This window comes from Hyla sarda, chromosome 1 (genome assembly GCF_029499605.1).
Source record: "Hyla sarda isolate aHylSar1 chromosome 1, aHylSar1.hap1, whole genome shotgun sequence".
In the NCBI taxonomy this organism is placed as follows: domain Eukaryota; kingdom Metazoa; phylum Chordata; class Amphibia; order Anura; family Hylidae; genus Hyla; species Hyla sarda.
In genome coordinates this window covers 535,522,544-535,545,027 of record NC_079189.1, presented here as the reverse complement: position 1 = coordinate 535,545,027, position 22,484 = coordinate 535,522,544, and the positions used below count along the sequence as shown (strand labels likewise).

The following is a 22,484-nucleotide window of genomic DNA, read 5'->3' as shown; positions in this document are numbered from 1 at the left end:
TAGGAAAGGTCACCAATCACAGGCTACTTTCACATCAACGTTGTTACGCCTAGCGCTCCGGGTCCCCGCTCCTCCCCGGAGCGCTTACGGCGTCTCTCTCTCCGCAGCGCCCCGGTCGGTCCCGCTGACCGGGAGCGCTGCACTGTCATGGCCGTCGGGGATGCGATTCGCACAGCGGGACGCGCCCGCTCGCGAATCGCATCCCAGGTCACTTACCCGTCCCGGTCCCCTGCTGTCATGTGCTGGCGCGCGCGGCTCCGCTCTCTAGGGCGCGCGCGCGCCAGCTCCCTAAGACTTAAAGGGCCAGTGCACCAATGATTGGTGCCTGGCCCAATTAGCTTAATTGGCTTCCACCTGCTCCCAGACTATATCTGATCACTGCCCCTGCACTCCCTTGCCGGATCTTGTTGCCTTAGAGCCTAGTGAAAGTGTTACTGTGTTTGTCCTTACTGTGTACTTGACCTCCTGCTATTGCCTTATTGACTATGATTCTTGCTGCCTGCCCCGACCTTCTGCTACGTCCGACCTTGCTTCTGTCTACTCCCTTGTACCGCGCCTATCTTCAGCAGTCAGAGAGGTTGAGCCGTTGCTAGTGGATACGACCTGGTCACTACCGCCGCAGCAAGACCATCCCGCTTTGCGGCGGGCTCTGGTGAACACCAGTAGTGACTTAGAACCGGTCCACTAGCACGGTCCACGCCAATCCCTCTCTGGCACAGAGGATCCACCTCCTGCCAGCCGGCATCGTGACAGTAGATCCGGCCATGGATCCCGCTGAAGTTCCTCTGCCTGTTGTCGCCGACCTCACTACACTGGTCGCCCAGCAAGCCCGACAGATCGCCCAACAAGATCACCAGCTGTCGTACTTGACCACCATGACACAGCAACTCCAGTCGCAGCTACAGCAGCTTCAGTCACAGCTACAGCAATTTCAGTCTCAGCTACAGCAGCAACAACCATCTCCTCCGCCAGCTCCTGCACCTCCTCCGCAGCGAGTGGCCACTCCTCGCCTCCGCTTGTCCCTGCCGGACAAATTTGATGGGGACTCTAAGTTTTGCCGTGGCTTTCTTTCACAATGTTCCCTGCACTTGGAGATGATGTCGGACCAGTTTCCTACTGAAAGGTCTAAGGTGGCTTTCGTAGTCAGCCTTCTGTCTGGGAAAGCTCTGTCATGGGCCACACCGCTCTGGGACCGCAATGACCCCGTCACTGCCTCTGTACACTCCTTCTTCTCGGAAATTCGAAGTGTCTTTGAGGAACCTGCCCGAGCCTCTTCTGCTGAGACTGCCCTGCTGAACCTGGTCCAGGGTAATTCTTCCGTTGGCGAGTACGCCATACAATTCCGTACTCTTGCTTCTGAACTATCCTGGAATAATGAGGCCCTCTGCGCGACCTTTAAAAAAGGCCTATCCAGCAACATTAAAGATGTTCTGGCCGCACGAGAAACTCCTGCTAACCTGCATGAACTCATTCATCTAGCCACTCGCATTGACATGCGTTTTTCTGAGAGGCATCAAGAGCTCCGCCAGGAAAAAGACTTAGATCTCTGGACACCTCTCCCACAGTCTCCATTGCAATCTACGCCTAGGCCTCCCGCCGAGGAGGCCATGCAAGTGGATCGGTCTCGCCTGACCCAGGAAGAGAGGAATCGCCGTAGGGAAGAGAATCTTTGTCTGTACTGTGCCAGTACCGAACATTTCTTGGTGGATTGCCCTATCCGTCCTCCACGTCTGGGAAACGCACGCTCGCACCCAGCTCTCGTGGGTGTGGCGTCTCTTGATGCTAAGTCGGCTTCTCCACGTCTCACGGTGCCCGTACGGATTTCTCCTTCAGCCAACTCTTTCCTCTCAGCCGTGGCCTGCTTGGACTCCGGTGCCTCTGGGAATTTTATTCTGGATTCCTTGGTGAATAAATTCCGCATCCCGGTGACCCGTCTCGTCAAGCCACTCTACATTTCCGCGGTCAACGGAGTCAGGTTGGATTGCACCGTGCGTTACCGCACGGAGCCCCTCCTAATGTGCATCGGACCTCATCACGAAAAAATTGAGTTTTTGGTCCTCTCCAATTGCACTTCCGAAATTCTCCTTGGACTACCCTGGCTTCAACACCATTCCCCAACCCTGGATTGGTCCACAGGGGAGATCAAGAGCTGGGGTACCTCTTGTTTCAAGGACTGCCTTAAACCGGTTCCCAGTACTCCCTGCCGTGACCCTGTGGTTCCCCCTGTAACCGGTCTCCCTAAGGTCTTTATGGACTCTGCCTGCCATAAGAAGTGCCACTCCCCCCCTCCCAGTCCAGTCAGGCAAGCCTCGGTGCCTCCTCATGGCCCCCGTCCTGGTGTCACACTGCCCCGTGCCAGGCCTCGCCCTCTGCCCTCCCTCCCCATTCCCACTCCTGCTGTACTGCCTTCCATTGAGGAAACCCTCCATTCTTTCCCGGTGTCCTCATCCCAGGGGAGGCAGTTACCGGACAAAGAGAAGGGGAGACCTAAGGGGGGGGGGTACTGTTACGCCTAGCGCTCCGGGTCCCCGCTCCTCCCCGGAGCGCTTACGGCGTCTCTCTCTCCGCAGCGCCCCGGTCGGTCCCGCTGACCGGGGAGCGCTGCACTGTCATGGCCGTCGGGGATGCGATTCGCACAGCGGGACGCGCCCGCTCGCGAATCGCATCCCAGGTCACTTACCCGTCCCGCTCCCCTGCTGTCATGTGCTGGCGCGCGGCTCCGCTCTCTAGGGAGCGCGCGCGCCAGCTCCCTGAGACTTAAAGGGCCAGTGCACCAATGATTGGTGCCTGGCCCAATTAGCTTAATTGGCTTCCACCTGCTCCCAGACTATATCTGATCACTGCCCCTGCACTCCCTTGCCGGATCTTGTTGCCTTAGAGCCTAGTGAAAGCGTTACTGTGTTTGTCCTTACTGTGTACTTGACCTCCTGCTATTGCCTTATTGACTACGATTCTTGCTGCCTGCCCCGACCTTCTGCTACGTCCGACCTTGCTTCTGTCTACTCCCTTGTACCGCGCCTATCTTCAGCAGTCAGAGAGGTTGAGCCGTTGCTAGTGGATACGACCTGGTCACTACCGCCGCAGCAAGACCATCCCGCTTTGCGGCGGGCTCTGGTGAACACCAGTAGTGACTTAGAACCGGTCCACTAGCACGGTCCACGCCAATCCCTCTCTGGCACAGAGGATCCACCTCCTGCCAGCCGGCATCGTGACAAACATTTTCATCTCCGATATTTAGATCCGTCATAGGGGATTGTCAATGGGGACAAAACTAAACTGAAGGTAACGGACTGCACCACAATGCATTCCATTCTGTTTGGTTGCATCCCCATGACGCACACAAAAGCGCTGCAAGTAATATTTTTTTGCCCGTCATAGGATACTGATCAAGACAGATCCGGCATGAAACACAATGTAAGTCAATGGTGATGAATCAGTTTTCTCAGACACAAAAGAGAACACCAACCATTGACTTACAATGGTTTTAGTACCAAATCCGTCTTGGCTATTTTAGAGATAATACAACGGGATCCATTCAGAACGGATGCAGCCAGGTGTATTATGATGATGGAAGCGTTTTTGCTTATCCCTGCTGGATCTAGCAAAACGCTGATGTGAAAGTAGCCATAGACTGGCCAGGGAATATGATGGGTCCTCATCTGCCGCACATTGAAAAGACCTGGAAGTTCATAGGTCAACACAGTGTGTAGTGGGTGCCCACGGTTAGTGTAGCCAAGATACCATTCTGTCACATAGGAACTAAGAACTTCTAGTTCTATCAATGTGCAGTAGACGGGCAGACAGAACTCCTGAACAGCTGATTTTGAGACATAAACTTCCACTGATATACTGTTGATAAACTACCCTACAGATTGATCACTAGTATGTCATATGGAAATACCCCTTGAATTAAAAAGCCAAGAAGCAATGTTATCACTCACTGGTCTGTTATCGTTGAATATCGTTGAATATCTGTCATCTGAATATGCTGTATTCCAGAGGGGCAAAGCGGGCTTGATTACTGATCTATCGCTGGCCGTATTCCAGAGGGGCAGAGCGGGCTTGATCAATGGTCTGCAAATAAAAGGAAAAGCATGCATAGTTTGTAAAAAGAGATGCAGTCTGTACCTATGAAATGATAGCAAAGGATGATGACACAAATTCATAATGAACTTAACATAGAGGAGACGTAAGACCTGTGTTTAGTAATTTAATAGTGGTATTTGTTGCAGATTTCATGATGACTTTTAACAAATCTCACTTTTCTATTGAAAAGGGTGAAATCCACACAAAAAATTGCAAACACAATTGACATGCTTCAGATTTCAAAATCCGCTCGGCAAGTCAATTTCTGCACAGAAGAAAATCTGCAGTGTTCATGAGATTTGTCTGATCTCACATGCTTTGCTGGTACTGTAGTGCGCTGCGTTTTTCCCCCACAGAATTCAGTATGGAAAAAATGCACATATTCCACAACATGTCCATGCAGCCTAATAGACAGATAATACTGCCAAGACCATGGACACTTATTATTACCACCTCATAATGACTGAGACTGGGGCTCTGTCCCATAACTTGCTGCAGTCCCATAGAGAATGACTGGAGTGGCAGAGCACATGTCTGACCTGGCATGCCATCAGATCAAGGGAACAGGACCCACATTCTTGGGATCAGTGGGGGTCACAGCAGTCAGGACCCCACTGATCAGTTACTTATGCCCTATCCTGAGAATAGGGGATAACTTCCAAATTTGGCACAATCCCTTGAATGAATTCCCAATCTACATTTAGGCCCCGTGGTAACCATACTGTACCACACCATATATTGATGAAATCTTATAATAGCCACACTAATATATATGTCATACCCCCATATCAGAGGCTCACACCGCCATATCAAAGGCTCACACCCCCATATCAGAGGCCCAGATCCACATATCAGGGGCTCAGACCCCCATATCAGAGGCTCATTCAGGCCTCCATATCAGTTGCTCAGAGCCGCCCCCCCATATCAGTTGCTCAGACTCCCCCATATCAGTTGCTCAGACCCTCCCCCCCATACCAGATGCTCATTCGAGCCCAACATATGTCAATTGCTCAGATAGGCCCCCATATCAGTTGCTCAGGATCCCCCATACCCCAATATCAGATGCCCATTCTGCTCCCCCATATTTCAGTTGCTCGGACAGGCCCTTTCATATGTCGGTTGCTCAGACCCCCCCCCCCCATATCAGATGCTCATTCAGGTCCCCGATATGTCCCTTGCTCAGGACCCCCACCCATATTAGTTGCTCAGGTGGACCCCCCTAATATCAGTTGTTTATTTATTAAGCTGCCTCATTTGTCAAATGCTCAGGACCCCCCGATTGCGGTGATGTCCCGTATTGACCCTTTAGACACGGCAATCAAAGATGATCTACAGTAAAGAAAAAAAAAGAAAAAGCATTCCCGGCTGTTCATTCGGGCTGATCGTGATTCGCGACCACCGCGGTGAAACCTTACCTGCCTCTTGCGCATCTGATCGGCGATTATTTGCTCCAAGCCTGAGATCCAGGCTTGAACAATCGATGATAACACTGATCAATGCAATGCTGTGGCATAGCATTGATCAGTGCCTGCAATCAATGTATTGAACGTTATAGTCCCCTATGGGGGCTATAACATTGCAAAAAAAAAAAGTGAAAAAAGTTAATAAAGATGATTTAACCCCTTCCCAAAAGTTTGGATCACCCCCCTTTTCCCATAAAAAAAAACTGTGTAACAAAATATATATATAAACATATGTGTGTCGCCGCGTGTGTAAAAAATTAGCTCTCATATGTCCCCGTATGCGGAAAAATAAAAAATGTATAGGGGTCAGAAGAGGACATTTTTAAACGTGCATGTACTTATGATTTTTTCCAGAAATAAGACTAAATCAAACCTATATAAGTAGGGTATTATTTTAATTGCATGTACCTAAAGAATAAAGATAAGAGGTCATTTTTACTGAAAAATTTACTGCGTAGAAACCGAAGCCCCCAAAATTTATAAAATGGCGTTTTTTCTTAAATTTTGTAGCACAATGATTTTTTTTTTTTTGTTTTGCCCTCGATTTTTTTGTAAAATGACTGATGTCATTACAAAGTAGAATTGGTGGTGCCAAAAATAAGCCATCATATGGATTTTTAGGCGGAAAATTGAAAGGGTTATGATTTTTAAAAGGTAAGGAAGAAAAAACGAAAATGCAAGAACTGAAAAACAGTGTTGAATTTCAGAAAATATCAATTTTGAAGCGTCATAAAACTTATGATGATGCTGGACAAAACTGTTAAAAGATCATAACTTCTATTAATATTACAGCTATAAAACTGGGATGGTGCAAAGTTCTGTGCCAGTCCAGCTCAAGTGCTTCACGAGGTGCCCACATATTCATCTTGTAGTCTAAGATCCAGGACAGTCCTGGGGACAACACAACATTTGGGAAGTCGGTGTAGAGCATATCTCTATGACAATACTGTAGATTAGAACATTTTATTGAGGAAATATTCAGTACACTGCAGTGTTCACCCTCAGCTTTCTCTATGGTAACCACCATGAAGAGCCTGGGAATGAACGCAGACTGCCCTGCTGGACACATACTAATGAATAGCCCCGAGTCTCTGGAACACACGTCCAGCTGTTCCCTCACAGTAACCTCTTCCCAAACATGAGGTCCTCTTGATGTTCAGCAAGACTAGCTCCTCCTATGTGAGGGGGTGTATTTGGTCTTCTTTAACAAATGATCCAAGTAGATGTAACAACGGAAGAAAACTAAATATAAACCTATAAAAGTCAATGGTAATTGAAAATGAAAAGTATTTCGAAACTGATGCAAAATAATTAAATGTAACTAACGTTACTGTTTAATCTGTTTTCAACTAACCCAAATGATAGAAAAAATCATTGAAAAATGTTTCATTATAGAAACCAGAGATGTAGATGCTAATAAAAAAAATTTGCTAGTTATTTTAGCCTGTGACCCGAATAAATGTGATAAGTTCATAAACTATCCATGGACATAGAAAGTGAACCATGTCATGCAAAAATTTTAGACCCATACATCTGCCTACATGTAATAGTAAAAAGTTTATGACTGCCAAGAAGGGCAGGAAATAAAAACAGCTGACAGGACAGCGGGAGGGCCCCTTCCTGCCTCCTCGCTGTCCAATCGCCGAATGACTGCTCAGTGCCTGAGATCCAGGCATGAGCAGTCATGCGGCAGAATCGTTGATCACTGGTTTCTTATGAGAAACCAGTGATCAACATAGAAGATCAGTGTGTGCAGTGTTATAGGTCCCTATGGGAGCTATAACACTGCAAAAAAAAGTGAAAAAAAAAAAGTGAATAAAGATCATTTAACTCCTCCCCTATTAAAAGTTTGAATCACCCCCCTTTTCCAATAAAAAAAAAAACACAGTGTAAATAAAAATAAAAATAAACATATATGGTATCACCGCGTGCGTAAATGTTCGAATTATAAAAATATATCATTAATTAAACCGCTCGGTCAATGGCGTGCGCGCAAAAAAATTCCAAAGTCCAAAATAGTGCATTTTTGGTCACTTTTTCTATCATTTAAAAATGAATAAAAAGTGATCAATAAGTCCTATCAATGGTACCGTTAAAAACTTTAGATCACGGCGCAAAAAATGAGCCCTCATACCGACCCATACACGGAAAAATAAAAAAGTTATAGGGGTCAGAAGATGACAATTTTAAACGTATTAATTTTCCTGCATGTAGTTATGATTTTTTCCAGAAGTCCGACAAAATCAAACCTATATAAGTAGGGTATCATTTTAATCGTATGGACCTACAGAATACATATCAGGTGTCATTTTTACCAAAAAATGTACTACGTAGAAACGGAAGCCCCCAAAAGTTACAAAACAGCATTTTTTTTTCAATTTTGTCGCACAATGATTTTTTTTCCCGCTTCACCATAGATTTTTGGGCAAAATGAGTGAGGTCATTACAAAGTAGAATTGGTGGCGCAAAAAATAAGCCATCATATGGATTTTTAGGTGTAAATTTGAAAGAGTTATGATTTTTTAAAGGCAAGGAGCAAAAAACGAAAATGCAAAAACGGAAAAAACCCCGGTCCTTAAGGGGTTAAAGCCATGAAACTTCTCAAAGCGTACTTGTCCTTTCAGGTGACTTTTCAGGAGGACTGTGTATGTACATAAGGAACAGCAGTTTTTTTGGCCATTATATAATTTGTATATGGTATTTTTGCAGCTGATTTCTGCAGGGTCTCCCAGAGCTGGTGGGCAGAGCTCTCTCTTTACCCCACCATAGACTTGTATTGCTTGTCTTGCAGTTTTATAACAAGAGAAAGAAGAATTTTCTCTAATATGACATATTTGAATGTTTTTCTTTTTTAGCACAAGGCTGCAACAAAACAAAATGTGAAAAATGTGAAAAGATCTGAAAACTTTCCGAATGCATTGTATATGGAGCCAGATTAGGGTGGTATGCAGAGCATCTAATATGTAAATAATGCAGTTGTAGGCTTAGGAAGCCTGGAATTTAGTTATTGGCATAGATGCGGTTTACATTTTTTTTTAGCAATTCTGGGCTTATTTCTTTAACCACAAACTCTTGACAATGACATCAATCTGTCTGGTCATAAACCCGCCCAGTGTTTGAATAAAGTGGTTTACATAAGTGTTAATGACATTCTCTCCCTTTCTCTCTCTCTCTTCTTAGGGAGACCAGACGTCTGGCTAACTTTTGAGAAGGCTCAAGCGCTCTAATGCTGGCTTGTCTGTGCTAAGGAGGCTAATGTGACATTGCAGCCTCTTAATCCTACTCTGTTATGTCATGTGACTCAGAAAAGTGACTTATTGCCCTGGAGCACAAGCCAGCATCCGCAGACCTGCTGAATCCTTCCCTAAGGCTGGAAGCTGTGCCTGAAAAGTAGACACTTCAGAGCCGAGGAGATAGAATAAAGCAGCGCTTGCAGCAAACCAGAGAATGAAACAGAAGAACTCTGAAATACCTTCATCTGGCGCAATGACAAGGAGAGGCGTAGTGTCTCCTACATAAGGAGAAAAACATTCTGGCTGCAAGAATTTTGGGGGATTAAAAAACTCAATGCTACCTTTCAAGTGACTTGAAGGCATTTCCTTCTAAATAAGATAACAGTGCTTCCTCCTTAACGTTGGACATTTTTGGACCCTTTTGATACTTGGACCACCTGGCTGTGACCTGTGGTCTGTGACTCTTATATTCTACGGTTGTATAATACGACTACTACACAAAGGCGCCCAAATGTTGACCATGACGGCAATGTACATGAATGGAGGGGTTCAGGGGAACCAGCGGTACTCCCGCTGGAACCGGCAGGAGAACCTGGAGGATTACGTCCGTGCAGAGTGCTATGAAAAAGATGGAGAAGGGAAGCAGCGCAAATTAACACCCTTTGAGAAGATGACGCATGACATGTCACACGATGAGAAGACAGTCAAGGAGATGGCGCTGGGTAAAAGGATCGGCCTATATAGGTTGCGAGGGGAAATTGGAAGCGGAAATTTCTCACAAGTGAAACTTGGGATCCATGTACTTACCAAAGGTAACCTTCATGTCCATTCCATATGATTATAATGCATTGTGTCAAAAATATACAGATAAAGAAGGATTTAGATGCATTTGATGTGTTGTTTGCAGATACATAACTATAAGGGGTTGACTGGTTGTGGTTTTACTCGTTTCTGGTAGCTGAGTGAATTCAAAAGTTTACTCTGTCCCATATGTGGACACCAGTTCTACAAATAACTGGGGACTACTATAACAGATGTGGCATTAGTACCAAGGAATTTCAAGTCATACAGAAAACACACAATATGTTATCTGTGGTTGGCGCTTAAGCTTTAAACTTCTTGCACCTCTGCCACTTCTACATTTGTATGTTGTGCCCCTGTGTTCTCAGTGATTGCTTACTATTACTAGGATATATCATCAGTTTATGATTGATGGGGGTCTGACCTATAGGACCCTTACCAATCCTCAAAATAAAGGGTCAGCATTCCCTTTGTAAGTTTTCCATGCACAGCAGCGATCTGGGCCACCCAGCTGTGCAGGATACTACATGGCAGGTGAACAGGTTGCTGTTATGCAGAAGAAAAACAGTGAAGGAAACGCAGTACTTTCTCTGCATAATTGGGACCTCAACCCATACATTGGAAGGACTGCAGTGTGAGCGACCAGAAGCTGTGCGGTGCAGGGAAAACATACAAGGGGTACTGCACTAAACTAGTTCTGCAGCCCCTTTATTCTCAGGGCCTGTGGGGGTCCCAAAAGTCGGTCTCCCACTGATAATAAAATGTTGATATATCCTAGTGACATGACATAACTTTATAAGATAGGAAAACCCCTTCAAAGGAATTAGTAGGTTGCAATACCAATAGAAAAATAGCACAATTTGGTTAAATGGTACCTGTCATTAGTTATAAAAATTAATATGTTATAGATTAGCCTATTTGAATTACCTTTCTAATATACTGTACTTCTTAATACAATTTTGTAACTTTATGTGTTAAATGAACCCCTAAAAGTTTGGCCACCTCCTTCTGGTCTTGGTTGTAGATTGTCTCCTGTAGAAGGCTGGCAGAGACAAAAGTCAGGAAATGTGCGGTCTCAGTCAATCACAGCCAATCTCACACTGAACTGCTCTCGGCTGTGTGTAGAATGAGGGAGGAAGTTCTCCCCTGTATGGCTTCAGATGATGTCACGTCTGCTGGGGAAGGCCCCTTTCCAGTCTGTGGAGATGACTTAGACTGAGCAGAAAATACAGAGCAATATCAAGATAGAAAACTAAACAATAATAAAAATAAAGGCAGGGGTGGTTTATCATAATGGTGGGGTGGGGTGGGGGGTGAACTGGGAGGATTATAACATTTATTAGGATCATGACAGGTACCGTACTCTTTAAATGTAGTTATCTCGTGTAGGCCAAAGTGCCATCTACTACATTTAGAGAACAGAAGGAACGTGCTTCTCTGCCACAAGATATCTGATTTATATATAGGTCTTGATACCTTTGATGAAGCACTAATGTAAAAGTTTCTGGTAGAAGATATCAAGACAAGTCTGGTCTGCCTGGATAACACTGCATAATATCGATTGCAATATATTGACTATTCCTAACCTTACTATGTTACACGATAGAAAGTTTTCAATGCTGCCTCTGTTGTTGCAGATGTTATTTGTTGTTATCTGAAGATGTAGAGTGAGTGAAATGTTTCAGTATTTGTCTGTAAGTGTTAGCACTTGGGCTGCTCACGACTCATGGGACCCCATATAGTGGATGCTTAGAAATCACTAAATGATCCTCCCGGCCTCCTTCACCCACACGGGTCCTTACTGTGCAGTCTCTTGGCAGAAATACAAGTTGCTGTCATTGGTGGCACAGGATGAATGGTACATGACTCATACTGTTAAAGGGGCAGCACTTTATGGCAGCCATTGATATTGCTACAGCAGCTGGGAGAATATAATATAATATTACATAATAATATAACTTTTTTTATACATTTAGACTTGTTTATTTATTTATGTATTTTTTTAATGGTTCACTTTTGAACACTGGAGATGGATTCAGCTCACATTACTAAAGAGCTTAGAGGTCTCAACCTATGCCAAGTTTACTCCCGGAGGAACATGCTGTGTCTCTAGGGGTTAGTTATGTCGCCCTACCATACCATGCTATTAATAGGTGCAGCCCGGTATATGAATATTGCCTTGGGAGTATTTTGATGAAATCTGAGTAATCTGTTATTGTCTTAGGAACACTAAGAAACACTGTTTTACAATGATTACTTTAATGAATTAAATTATTGAAGACCAGTAGGAGAATTGTGTCATACACTTTAGATAGCTGTTGGCAGGATACTACTGTACTTTAGCCAACAGCTATTGCTACCAACTTCCCCACAGACATACATGTGCTACTGGACTTACATGTATTTCCTATGGGGAGAGGGGACTTTTTCCAGATTAAAGTTTCTGTTACTTATCTCTTGGGAGCAAAGGGCAAGGCATACTGAAATCCATTATGCCTGATCCTGCTTTTCTCAACAAATCTTCCCCTAGGAAATGTCAAGGAAAAGTCAGGGCACCTCAATACCGATTAGAAACAATTAGTCCAGTGGCAAATTTTTTAAGGGACGGTTCGGGCCCTAACTGCTTATGTTCCCTGCAGCCCCCACTCTGGGAATCAACAGCTACTTGGCCATTAATCTCAGTCAGGTTCAACTTTCCAGTGATGGAGCAGAAACCATGAGCTCCCCACTCCTTACGGAACAGCTGCAGCTGAAGATGTCATCATACGTGTATCCTGCGCTGCACATGTCCAGCTGGGTACAGTCTAGAATGTACTAGCTGCTGGAAGACATGCACTCTTGTCATGTGAGCGGAAAAATTGATGCAACCTTGTCATTGGCTTACTGGGCATACAAGCAGCACAAAATCATCGCTTGCCTCAATGCCAAACCCTTATGGTTAAGGTTACTGCAACCAACACAAAATTAACGGCTGCCCAAGCGCCAATCTTAACCCTAATCCTCAGGGGCATGCCTCCTTGCTTTCCCTCGCCTTCCTTGTCATAGTGAAATTCAATCTCATTTTTGTTCTTGCATGTGGCCCTTAAAGAAGACACCATCATAATCCATATCCATTTTACATGTAAATAGCAGACAAGTGAACTAACTGAGATATGGCTGGGTTATTTGTTAGGTCCACATACTTGCTTTAGCATGTAGTTCAGCATTTAGAATTAATTTTCCTGGTTAAGACAATAGTAACTCAAATAGATTTGAAATAGTATGACAATAGGGTTGTAAATCAGTTTCTACTCAGCAGAGTCAGTACTTTGGTATTTAGACAAAAGAAAAAAGTTGTCCCCGTGGCAGTACCACAGACATGGAACAACCTCAGCAGTTCTATAGCACAATCAACTTGTCAGACAGTACCATAAACCTCTTTTTTCAAAGTCTCTTTTCTATTTCATGGAAGTAAACATTGTATATTCTTTTTTTGCTAGAAAAAGTTGCAATAAAAATTTTGGACAAGACCAAGCTGGACCAGAAGACACAGCGCCTGCTATCTCGAGAGATTTCCAGTATGGAGAAACTGCATCACCCTAATATCATCAGACTGTATGAGGTGGTGGAGACCCTGTCTAAGCTGTATCTTGTCATGGAGTATGCGGGAGGTGGAGAGCTTTTTGCCAAAATCAATACAGACGGAAAATTATCTGAAGCAGACAGCAAAGTGATCTTCTCACAGATAGTGTCCGCTGTAAAGCATATGGTAAGCCTTGGTTTCCACACATATACTTTTTTTGTTTTATGTTCCCAATAATGAGTTTCACACATTAAAGCTGGTCAATATTATTTGAAATACACTAAATTATATACCTATAAAGTGACACTCCTTTCCAAGTCCACAGGGATATTATTTAAATTCTAGATAAACTTTGGATTTTTGTTTCCATTTACAGGGCAGATGCCATAGCCCATTGGGCTTTGGAAGACCATGACAGGGAACATGTTCTACACTTGTCTAACCGAGGGTGTGGTACATGGGTGCCTACTGTGACTATGTCACCCACGGACCCAGACACACCTGGAGCTTCTCCTCTCTTTTTCCATGGTGCAATATTGTTAGAAAATATTAGCATTTTATAGAACCCCCAAGAAAGCATGAAGTCCATTAGAGCAGAAGATCATGGTATCACAATTCATAAAGCTACAATGAAACAAAATGTTGCCTTGTAGACAACCCCCCCCCCCCTCCATGCCCCCATATTTAGGTCTAGTTAATCTAAAACCATATATTTGGAAAATTGTATAATCGGGTTGCTTTATTTCTGTGAGTCAGTGAACAATCAACCATGGACTATGTAAATCAATCTCTGGAACCCAACCAGAGATAGAAAGGTCCACAGGGAAATAGACCACTGCATTTTCTGACAGATTTCTTCAAGCCTGTTTATTTCAGGAGCTTGCTGTAAGTCTTGCAGACTGATAAATAGGTAAGTGCTAAGGACATCTTAAAGGGGTATCCCCATCTTAGGCATTTATGGCATATAAGGGTACTATGCCATAAATGCATGATAGGAGGGTGTCTCACACCTGGTGAACCCTATTTGGGTTCCTGTGCTTGTCTTTTTTGGCCTTCTCCAAAGAAGTCTATGGAAGTTACAGAAAGACAAGCCCGGCCATCTGTCACTTAGATTAATTTGAGAATGTGGAGACCGTGAACTAATAAACTATGATGACTGGAGCCCTGTTCTCCCGAAAGGTGATGTGGGGCCCACACCTATCAGGCATCTATGGCATATCCTGTGGATTTGCCATAAGTGCCTAAGATAGAAATACCCCTTTAAAGAGTACCTATCATTATAAAAAGAACATTCCAATCTTTCTTAGAAGGCTGCAATTGTATATTAGATGTAGTGAAACCAGAAATGTTGTGTTTATCAGGGGTTTATTTGGGGTATTTTGCTACCTCGCTGCTTCTATCTATGCTGGCTGGGTAGATGGGCTGTAGTTATAGAGCTATGCTGTAGGCTCTTATCCAATCTGCTGCTATTGACATCCCTTACCTGTCTAGTATTTATTGCTTTATACTAGATGTGTAAAAGTATTAAAATGAACTTTGTAGAAAACTTCCAAATCATGGGTGCTGCACGAGAGAAGTTTCAAATGACTATTCCTTAGAAATTCTATCTAATTCTATCCTTCTGTTTAGTGTTACGATCAGTTCAGCACATGCTGTCCTTTATCCCTAATGTTCCATCCAACAATAATTGTACAATTCTTAATCCTTTAATTAAGCTATTGTAAATCTGATTAACTGCTATCCTATTTTCTGTATTCTCAGCATGACAACCAAATCATACATAGAGATCTGAAAGCAGAAAATGTCTTCTACACAAGTAACACATGTGTGAAGGTCGGAGACTTTGGATTTAGCACAATAAGTAAAAAAGATGAGACTCTAAACACCTTTTGTGGCTCTCCTCCATATGCTGCCCCAGAACTTTTTCGAGATGAACATTACGTTGGTGTTTATGTTGATATCTGGGCGTTAGGCATACTGCTATACTTTATGGTGACAGGCAGTATGCCATTCCGAGCAGACACTGTGGCCAAATTAAAAAAGTGCATTCTTGATGGAACTTATACCATTCCTCCCTACGTATCTGAGCCCTGCCAGAGGCTGATCAAAGGGATGCTCCAGCCTATACCTTCGGAAAGATGCAGCGTGGATTATATCATGAACAGTGAATGGATGCAAGGCATCCAGTATCCAAAACCATTAGAGCCCGTCAAACTGGATCCAAAACACTTGTTAGATATGAGTACCCTAAAGGACGATGAAACAGAAGTAAAGACCACTCTGGAAAATTTGGGCATTACAGAGGACCATATTCTTAACAATCGGGGCAAAGACTCTCGCAGCTCAATCACAGGGATATATCGGATCGTTCTGCACAGGGTCCAGAAGAAGAGAGCGGTGGAGAGTGTTCCGATAATAACAAACCCAGAACCAAAAGAAAAGAACACAAAGAGGCCTCACCGAATCCGCCGAGAAATAAGGCACACATCTAAATTTTGTTCCATTTTATAAAATGTTTTATTGACAAAATGAACTGAAATGAACTGAGAGATGAGAGGCTGCTTACTTATTTTTTTTTATCTTTTTACACAAATTTTCAGTGATGCCTTTAATACCTTTTTGCAAATATTTCACCCTCAAACAGATACTATGTTTGTATGAATGATTTGCTCTGAGGAATTTGAGAGTGCCAATGCTGTCGCTCAGCAAGTCCACAACCACACAATACAAGAACAGGCAGCAACTAGGGGTTTTGTTGACTAAAATGCATCCACCAGTCACACACTTAATGGTGCCATAGTAATCTCATGGTTATAGGGTTATTATTACATTAAATGTTGGTGCACTACTTTTATTTTTAATACGTCTACCCTATTACTTTAAAACTCCTGCTGCCAGTACTAGTTTTGATCTAGAGATTCAGACCTCTATAAACTGAGCCAATGGCCAAAACCTTACAGGACTTTATTGAAATAGTAGTTATTGGTGCAAAAGATAGATTACTTGAATCTACAGATCAAGGTTGCTATTGTCATCAGTAATAGATGTTACAGAGTCACAGGTTATGAACCAATGAAATGAATGCTCCAGGTATAATCGTACCAGTGTTGTCCAGCGTTAAGGGTCTATTCACACTTACAGTATCCTGCGCATATATGTAGCTGCAGATTTGAAGCTGTGTTCAATCACTTAGTTTACATTGAAATCTGCGGCATAACATCTGCAGCTTCAAATCCTGTGCATCAAATATGCGAAGGATACTGTACATGTGAAGAGACCCTAAAGGGAATCTGTCCCATTAAAAAATGTAGTCCATTCTATGGACAGCATGCTATTGAGTGAGAAGAGCTGAGCATATTAATGTACAGTTTTGTAAGAACTTCTTTTATGATTCTTTAGTGTCTTCTTGAACTAGTTATGTAGTGAAGCACTGCAGATTGCCTGGGATATGATACATGGATATACATAATTCTTCTCCTCACTGCTTTAACCATTAACCAGCTGCTAGTCAATAGATATGGGAACAGCACCCTCTTGAGTTGTCCATACTAGAAGTTCCACTCTAGTGCCTTGGTTCAGATCATGGTTCACGTTTTTTGAACAGTTTTTAAGAAAGACATTAATATAATATCCTCTAATGCTGCATAGTTGTTATGCAGGATGATGATTCCATCTATGTATCAATACTCTATGGATGGAATTGCACTTTATTTAGGAGCAAATCTTCTCTAGCTGCCCTAGATATAAATTACAAAGATCAAAAACTCACTTAAAAGGCTGTATTTTTCAGATTGTCTTCTTCTATTGTTTTCCGAGATAGGTAGTGCCTGAGAGTAAGGTGTTCTTCATAATCAAAATAACCCAACATGCTGGAAGTGTTCCATATCTTTTCAGCCATACTGCCTGGCTCTTTTACTGGGCCATAGGTTCAGGACCAGTTGGCTCTTCTAGGCTTTACTACCTCTCCTTGAATTAAAGAGTCGCAGTTGCTTTTTAGCAGTCATATAAAGGGAACTTCACATTTCATGCTGTTTAAACCAAGAGGTGGTCTGTGCTGATTTATTGATATCTGCCTATACCCAAACATGAAGAAATGTACCCATCAAGGCTGGTTGCTGATGACAGGTTCCCTTTAAGCCTTACAGAATCTGGGGTTGTCATAACCTGCAGTCATAACCTAGGAAACCTTTGATGATGGGATACATAGTTCTCAGTATGCAGAGGCTCAGCTGCGTAGTTTGGGTCAACGTGACCGTGAAAAATTTAGCAATGATTGGTACAGGATTAAAATAGTGAGCAGCAGATAGTTTAATGCTGGAATAAAGTAGCTGTATATAATAATAGATTAGTAATCACTATCCTCTTGAGACATCAGATAAGTGAATACGTGACAATTTACAGGTCGTAAGGGTGTTTATGCCCCTTAACAAGGATGATAGAAAGATCACTCTAATCTGCACTGCGCCTCTGCATATTCCTTGGGGTATCCTTGAAGTTACGTTCTTATTAGATTTTACATTTGTCACATGAAGCAATACTAGTAGAGGCAAACAGAATACCTACACCCCATAGGGACTCCGTGTGCCTCTACAAAAAGGAGAACTTATGAAAAACACTCAATTATTAAACCTTATTTATACTCTACCTCTCAATGGGAACAGCACATAATTTAGCAGCGGACTACGCTTTTGAGACCACAAAATAAAAGTATATGTCCGGGTAATGAACTGAACTAGTCACTAGTAGACTATGTTCAAACCATTTAAGGGGAGCTGTCAGCTGCAATTCACCATGACATAAAAAAAATGCTTTTATTCTCTGGTGCCAAGTGTCAAAGAGGTGCTTCCAAACCCTTTCATTTTCTAAAGGCTGGAAAGACTCCTTTCTCCCTCTTTCACCCATGTCCCTGTTTAATTGACAGTCAGCTGGAAGCCGAGCCCTGTCTCCAATATCGCACTTGTGCACAATTTGTATGTACAACACAGAAACTTGATTTGGAAACAGGGCTCAGTGTTGAAAGACGAGCTGTGAAGGAGGGGCAGACTAATGTACTGTATGAGGGATGTTGTAGTTTTTAAAGAGGTACTCCACCCCTAGACATCTTATCCCCTATTCAAAGGATAGGGGATAAGATGTCTGATCGCGGGGGTCCCGCCGCTGGGGACCCCCGTAATATAGCATGCAGCACCGACCTGTTTCTGCTCTGGAAGCGCTGGAGGGTCTGGGTCCCAACCACGGGAACGGAAGTTTGTGACGTCACAACTCCTCCCCCGTGTGACCTCACGCCCAGTCCCCTCAATGCAAGTCTATGGGAGGGGGTGTGACGTGCCGTCACGCCCCCTCCCATAGACTTGCATTGAGGGGACGGGGCGTGACGTCACGCAGGGCAAAGTCGTGACGTCACAAACTTCCGTTCCCGTGGTTGGGACCCAGACCCTCCAGCGCTTCCAGAGCAGAAACAGGTGGGTGCCGCATGCTATATTACGGGGGTCCCCAGCGGCGGGACCCCCGCGATCAGACATCTTATCCCCTATCTTTTGGATAGGGGATAAGATGTCTAGGGGTGGAGTACCCCTTTAAACAGCTGGAGAGCACTGGGGGAACACTGGTATAGCAGATCCATTTCAGTGCATGTACTGTAGCTACATGTAATTAAATATTGGTCAGGCGTTTCTAGCTAACCTGGAGTCATATGCTCCATAATGACATAAACATTCTGAAGAGGTGTATAATACTTAAAGGGGTATTCCAGGCCAAAACTTTTTTTTTTTTATATATATATATATCAACTGGCTCCGGAAAGTTAAACAGATTTGTAAATGACTTCTATTAAAAAAAATCTTAATCCTTCCAATAGTTATAAGCTTCTGAAGTTGAGTTGTTGTTTTCTGTCTAACTGCTCTCTGATGACTCACGTCCCGGGAGCTGTGCAGTTCCTATGGGGATATTCTCCCATCATGCACAGCTCCCGGGACATGACATCATCATTGAGCAGTTAGACAGAAAACTTCAGAAGCTAATAACTATTGGAAGGATTAAGATTTTTTAATAGAAGTAATTTACAAATCTGTTTAACTTTCCGGAGCCAGTTGATATATATAAAAAAAGGTTTTGCCTGGAATACCCCTTTAACTACGTGAACACAGCCACGAAACAATTCTACATTAAAGAGTGAATCCAGCCACGGCAGTGGATTTAGGACATTTTTGTCTGTCCCACAACAATTCTACATAAAAGAGTACATTTTTTATACTGTCTTTACATCAGTTTGTTTTATAAAAGAATTGACAACTGACCCTATATTTTTGGTTATACATATCTAGTGTTTAACAAACTTATCCTGATAAGATTTCATACTTAACTTTTTATAACAAGTGGCTTTTTGGGTTGATATTTTCCTAGATCTGTAATCTCCAAATTTCTAGTTATTGGTGACCCCTGTTTGGCAGGGTGATTCCTTTTTTATTTTTGATAGAATTAGTCTTCCTGTGTTCTTTTTTAGTGTGGACTTATTCTGCGTGTTTATTATATCAGATCCGGCTTGTAGACCTAAATAGATTTAAGGCAAAATGTTGCTTTGTTGTTCTTCTAAGGGTAATGTCTTACATTTTACCATCAACCTTTTAGTTTTGCAAATACAGAGGATAAGGACAGAACCTAGGAGGAAGATTCCTCAAGCTATTTTATAGTAAGATTCTCTGTTGCCCATAGCAACCTATCACAGCTTTGCTTTCATTTCTCACATTTCTTTGACAAAATGAAAGCTGTGCTGTGATTGGTTGCTATGGGCAACAAAGAGAATTCTACTATAAGGCCCATTTCACACTATGGCAAAATTTACTTGAGTAAACTATGTATGAAACTAATATGGTGGCATGACACATGACAAGGTGGGTGACCAAAGGTTCGCCCTCCTGCAACTTTTGCGCAACCTGACCTACTCTGTGGAAATAATAGGCAGCCCTATAACACAGTAAAAACAATGGTGCAGCTCCCAATCATACACTGGCCGAGGTGGATTGGGCAGTACACCTATACCCAAGGTGTATAATAACAGCCCTATAACACAGCCCTATAAACTTCCCATTAAAGGCAAAAGAAAGTTGCCTGAATGATATTAAAAGGGTTACCCAGAAATAGAAAGACAGAGCTAATTTCTTTCAAGAACCGCTCCCTGTCTTCAGGTTAGGTGTGGTTCTGCAACTCAGTTTCATTGAAGTGAATGAAGCCAAGTTGTAATAGCACACACAACCTGGGAACAGATGTGGAGCTGCTTTTGAAAGAAATTAGCTCTGTTTTTCTCTTCCTGGATAACCCTTTTAGGGTGCGTTCACACGCTATTTGTTTTTGCTGGTTTTCCGCTGCATATTGGAAAGGGGGCGGGCTCTTCTCGGCTGTCCGTAGCAGATTTTCCGTGGTGGAATTTACACTGTGTAAATTCTTCCGTGGAAAATCTGCTGCGGGGAGCCGAGAAGAGCCTGCCCCCTTTCCAATATGCAGCGGAAAACCAGCAAAAACAAATAGCGTGTGAACGCACCCTGAAACTACAATCTGCATTATGCTACTGAAGTCATGCTTTGCCATGCAGCCATAAAGTATTTTCTTAACTGTTGCCCATTATTTGCCTCATATTTTATGCTCCTACATGTTAAATCACTATGCATTTAAAGGAGAACACCACTTAAAACGGGCCTTCCAAGAGACTTGCACGAGATTAAAAAAAGGGTCTGTTTTTTTTTCCCTAAGGCTAAGTTTCCACTTCCAAAACAAGTGGAAACTTAGCTTAAGAGAGCGCCACTTTTGTTTATTGTCTGCGTCTGATATTGCAGCTTAACCCCATTGAAGTAAATTAATTTATCCGGCTAATTTCTTGCAAAAAACAGCACCACACCGTGATATTACAACTTGGCCCCATTCACTTCAGTGGAACTGAGCTTCAATACCACGCACAACCTGAGAACACATGTTGCGCTGTTTTTTGAAGATAAAAAAAAAAAATCCGGTCTGTTTATTCTTATCCTGGATAAACACTAGACAGAGTCATAGACATGAAGAGCTCCGTATTTGGAAGAAGAAGAAAAAAAACAAAACAAAAAAAAAACACTGATCCTTTTTAATCTCACACAACCCTTTTAAGGCTAGGTCTCCATGGCCACTTTTTATCCTGCTATTTTTAGGGCAAAAAGGTGTAGATAACTTAAAAAGGATTAAATAATTTTGGCTGTGCTGGATATTATTGTGTTTTACGCAGTGATCTCCAAACTGCGGCCTTCGAACCATTGCAAAACTCCAACTCCCAGTATGCCCGGACAGCCTTAGGCTGTCCGGGCATGCTGGAAGTTGTGGTTTTGCAACGGTTAGAAGACCGTTCATAAAGTAACGCAAAGGTCAAAACATAATTCCAAGTCCAAAGGCCTCCATGTCCTAGCCTTCACAGCTTTGCCTTTCAGTTCTTTTCCCCTATAGTGACCTGTAATGCACTGCAACGCATTTCTAGATGATTTTATTTCTAGAGCTTGCACTGAAACCCTTTCCTTTTGTACACTGCGGCTTGTAGCGGCTCATGTAGTACATTTCGGTAAGGCGATTTGGTGTATGTAATAATCTCTGCTTTGAAATGCATTGCAGGTACGTATGGTACTGAAGAACAAAGAGGTCCCCTTCAGGAACTGGACAGGATAGGGGAGAACCTGCTTGAATCCTGCTGAAAGAACCAATACGTACAGATCCCATTGTATACACACCATGCACATATAGTGTATCCCAAAAAAAAATTTCTAATCCAAAAAAATACTATCCAACATATCCCGGTTGTATCTATCCTATGTGCAGTGGCGAATGTACCGTTCACCTAAATAGGACTGATTTTCTATGGTTCCCATCTCATCCCTTTTACCCAATAGGAGAAATAGGTCATTACCCTATTGTCTAGGATTTAGTACATTATTGTACCACAAGGATGGTAAAATTGGCAGTCGCCACATCCTTCAGACTGCTAGAGATCCCTCTTTGCGGTTTGTATCCTCGTATGTGTATTTGGCGGGAATATTCCACATGGTTCTATGCTGTATTGTTTCACTGGTTTATTGGTATGTGCACTTTAACCTCATTTCGTTGTACCATGTTTGATTGAATATTTAAATATTGTTATGTTGGCTTTCTGTGTTTTTGTTTTTTTCTGTAGTGCATGCTGAATGACTTACATTGATGACACCCTTTGTAATTCAGTGCAAGTTGTGTTGAACGCCTTGCAGTGTTATTTTGGTCTCTGATGTTAAATGTGTTCTATAAATCACTATTTTACTATCACTTGGACACTGTCGTTTATCTTGTGTTTTC

At 42.9% G+C, this 22,484-nt stretch overlaps 1 protein-coding gene across 4 annotated transcripts in view; it reads left to right on the top strand.

Annotated features, from left to right (window-relative positions):
• NIM1K (NIM1 serine/threonine protein kinase) overlaps positions 1-22,484 on the top strand; it is a 107,855-nt gene extending 85,371 nt beyond the window's left edge. For 3 of the 4 annotated variants that reach the window (XM_056540610.1, XM_056540627.1, XM_056540619.1), the window contains 3 exons: positions 8,730-9,594; positions 13,063-13,331; positions 14,907-18,246. In XM_056540610.1, coding sequence (XP_056396585.1) covers positions 9,294-9,594; positions 13,063-13,331; positions 14,907-15,656 — 1,320 coding nt within the window. In that variant the 5' untranslated portion in view covers positions 8,730-9,293 and the 3' untranslated portion in view covers positions 15,657-18,246. Of the gene's footprint in view, positions 1-8,729; positions 9,595-13,062; positions 13,332-14,906; positions 18,247-21,773 lie in introns of those variants that run through there. The other variant, XM_056540634.1, reaches the window with a different exon arrangement.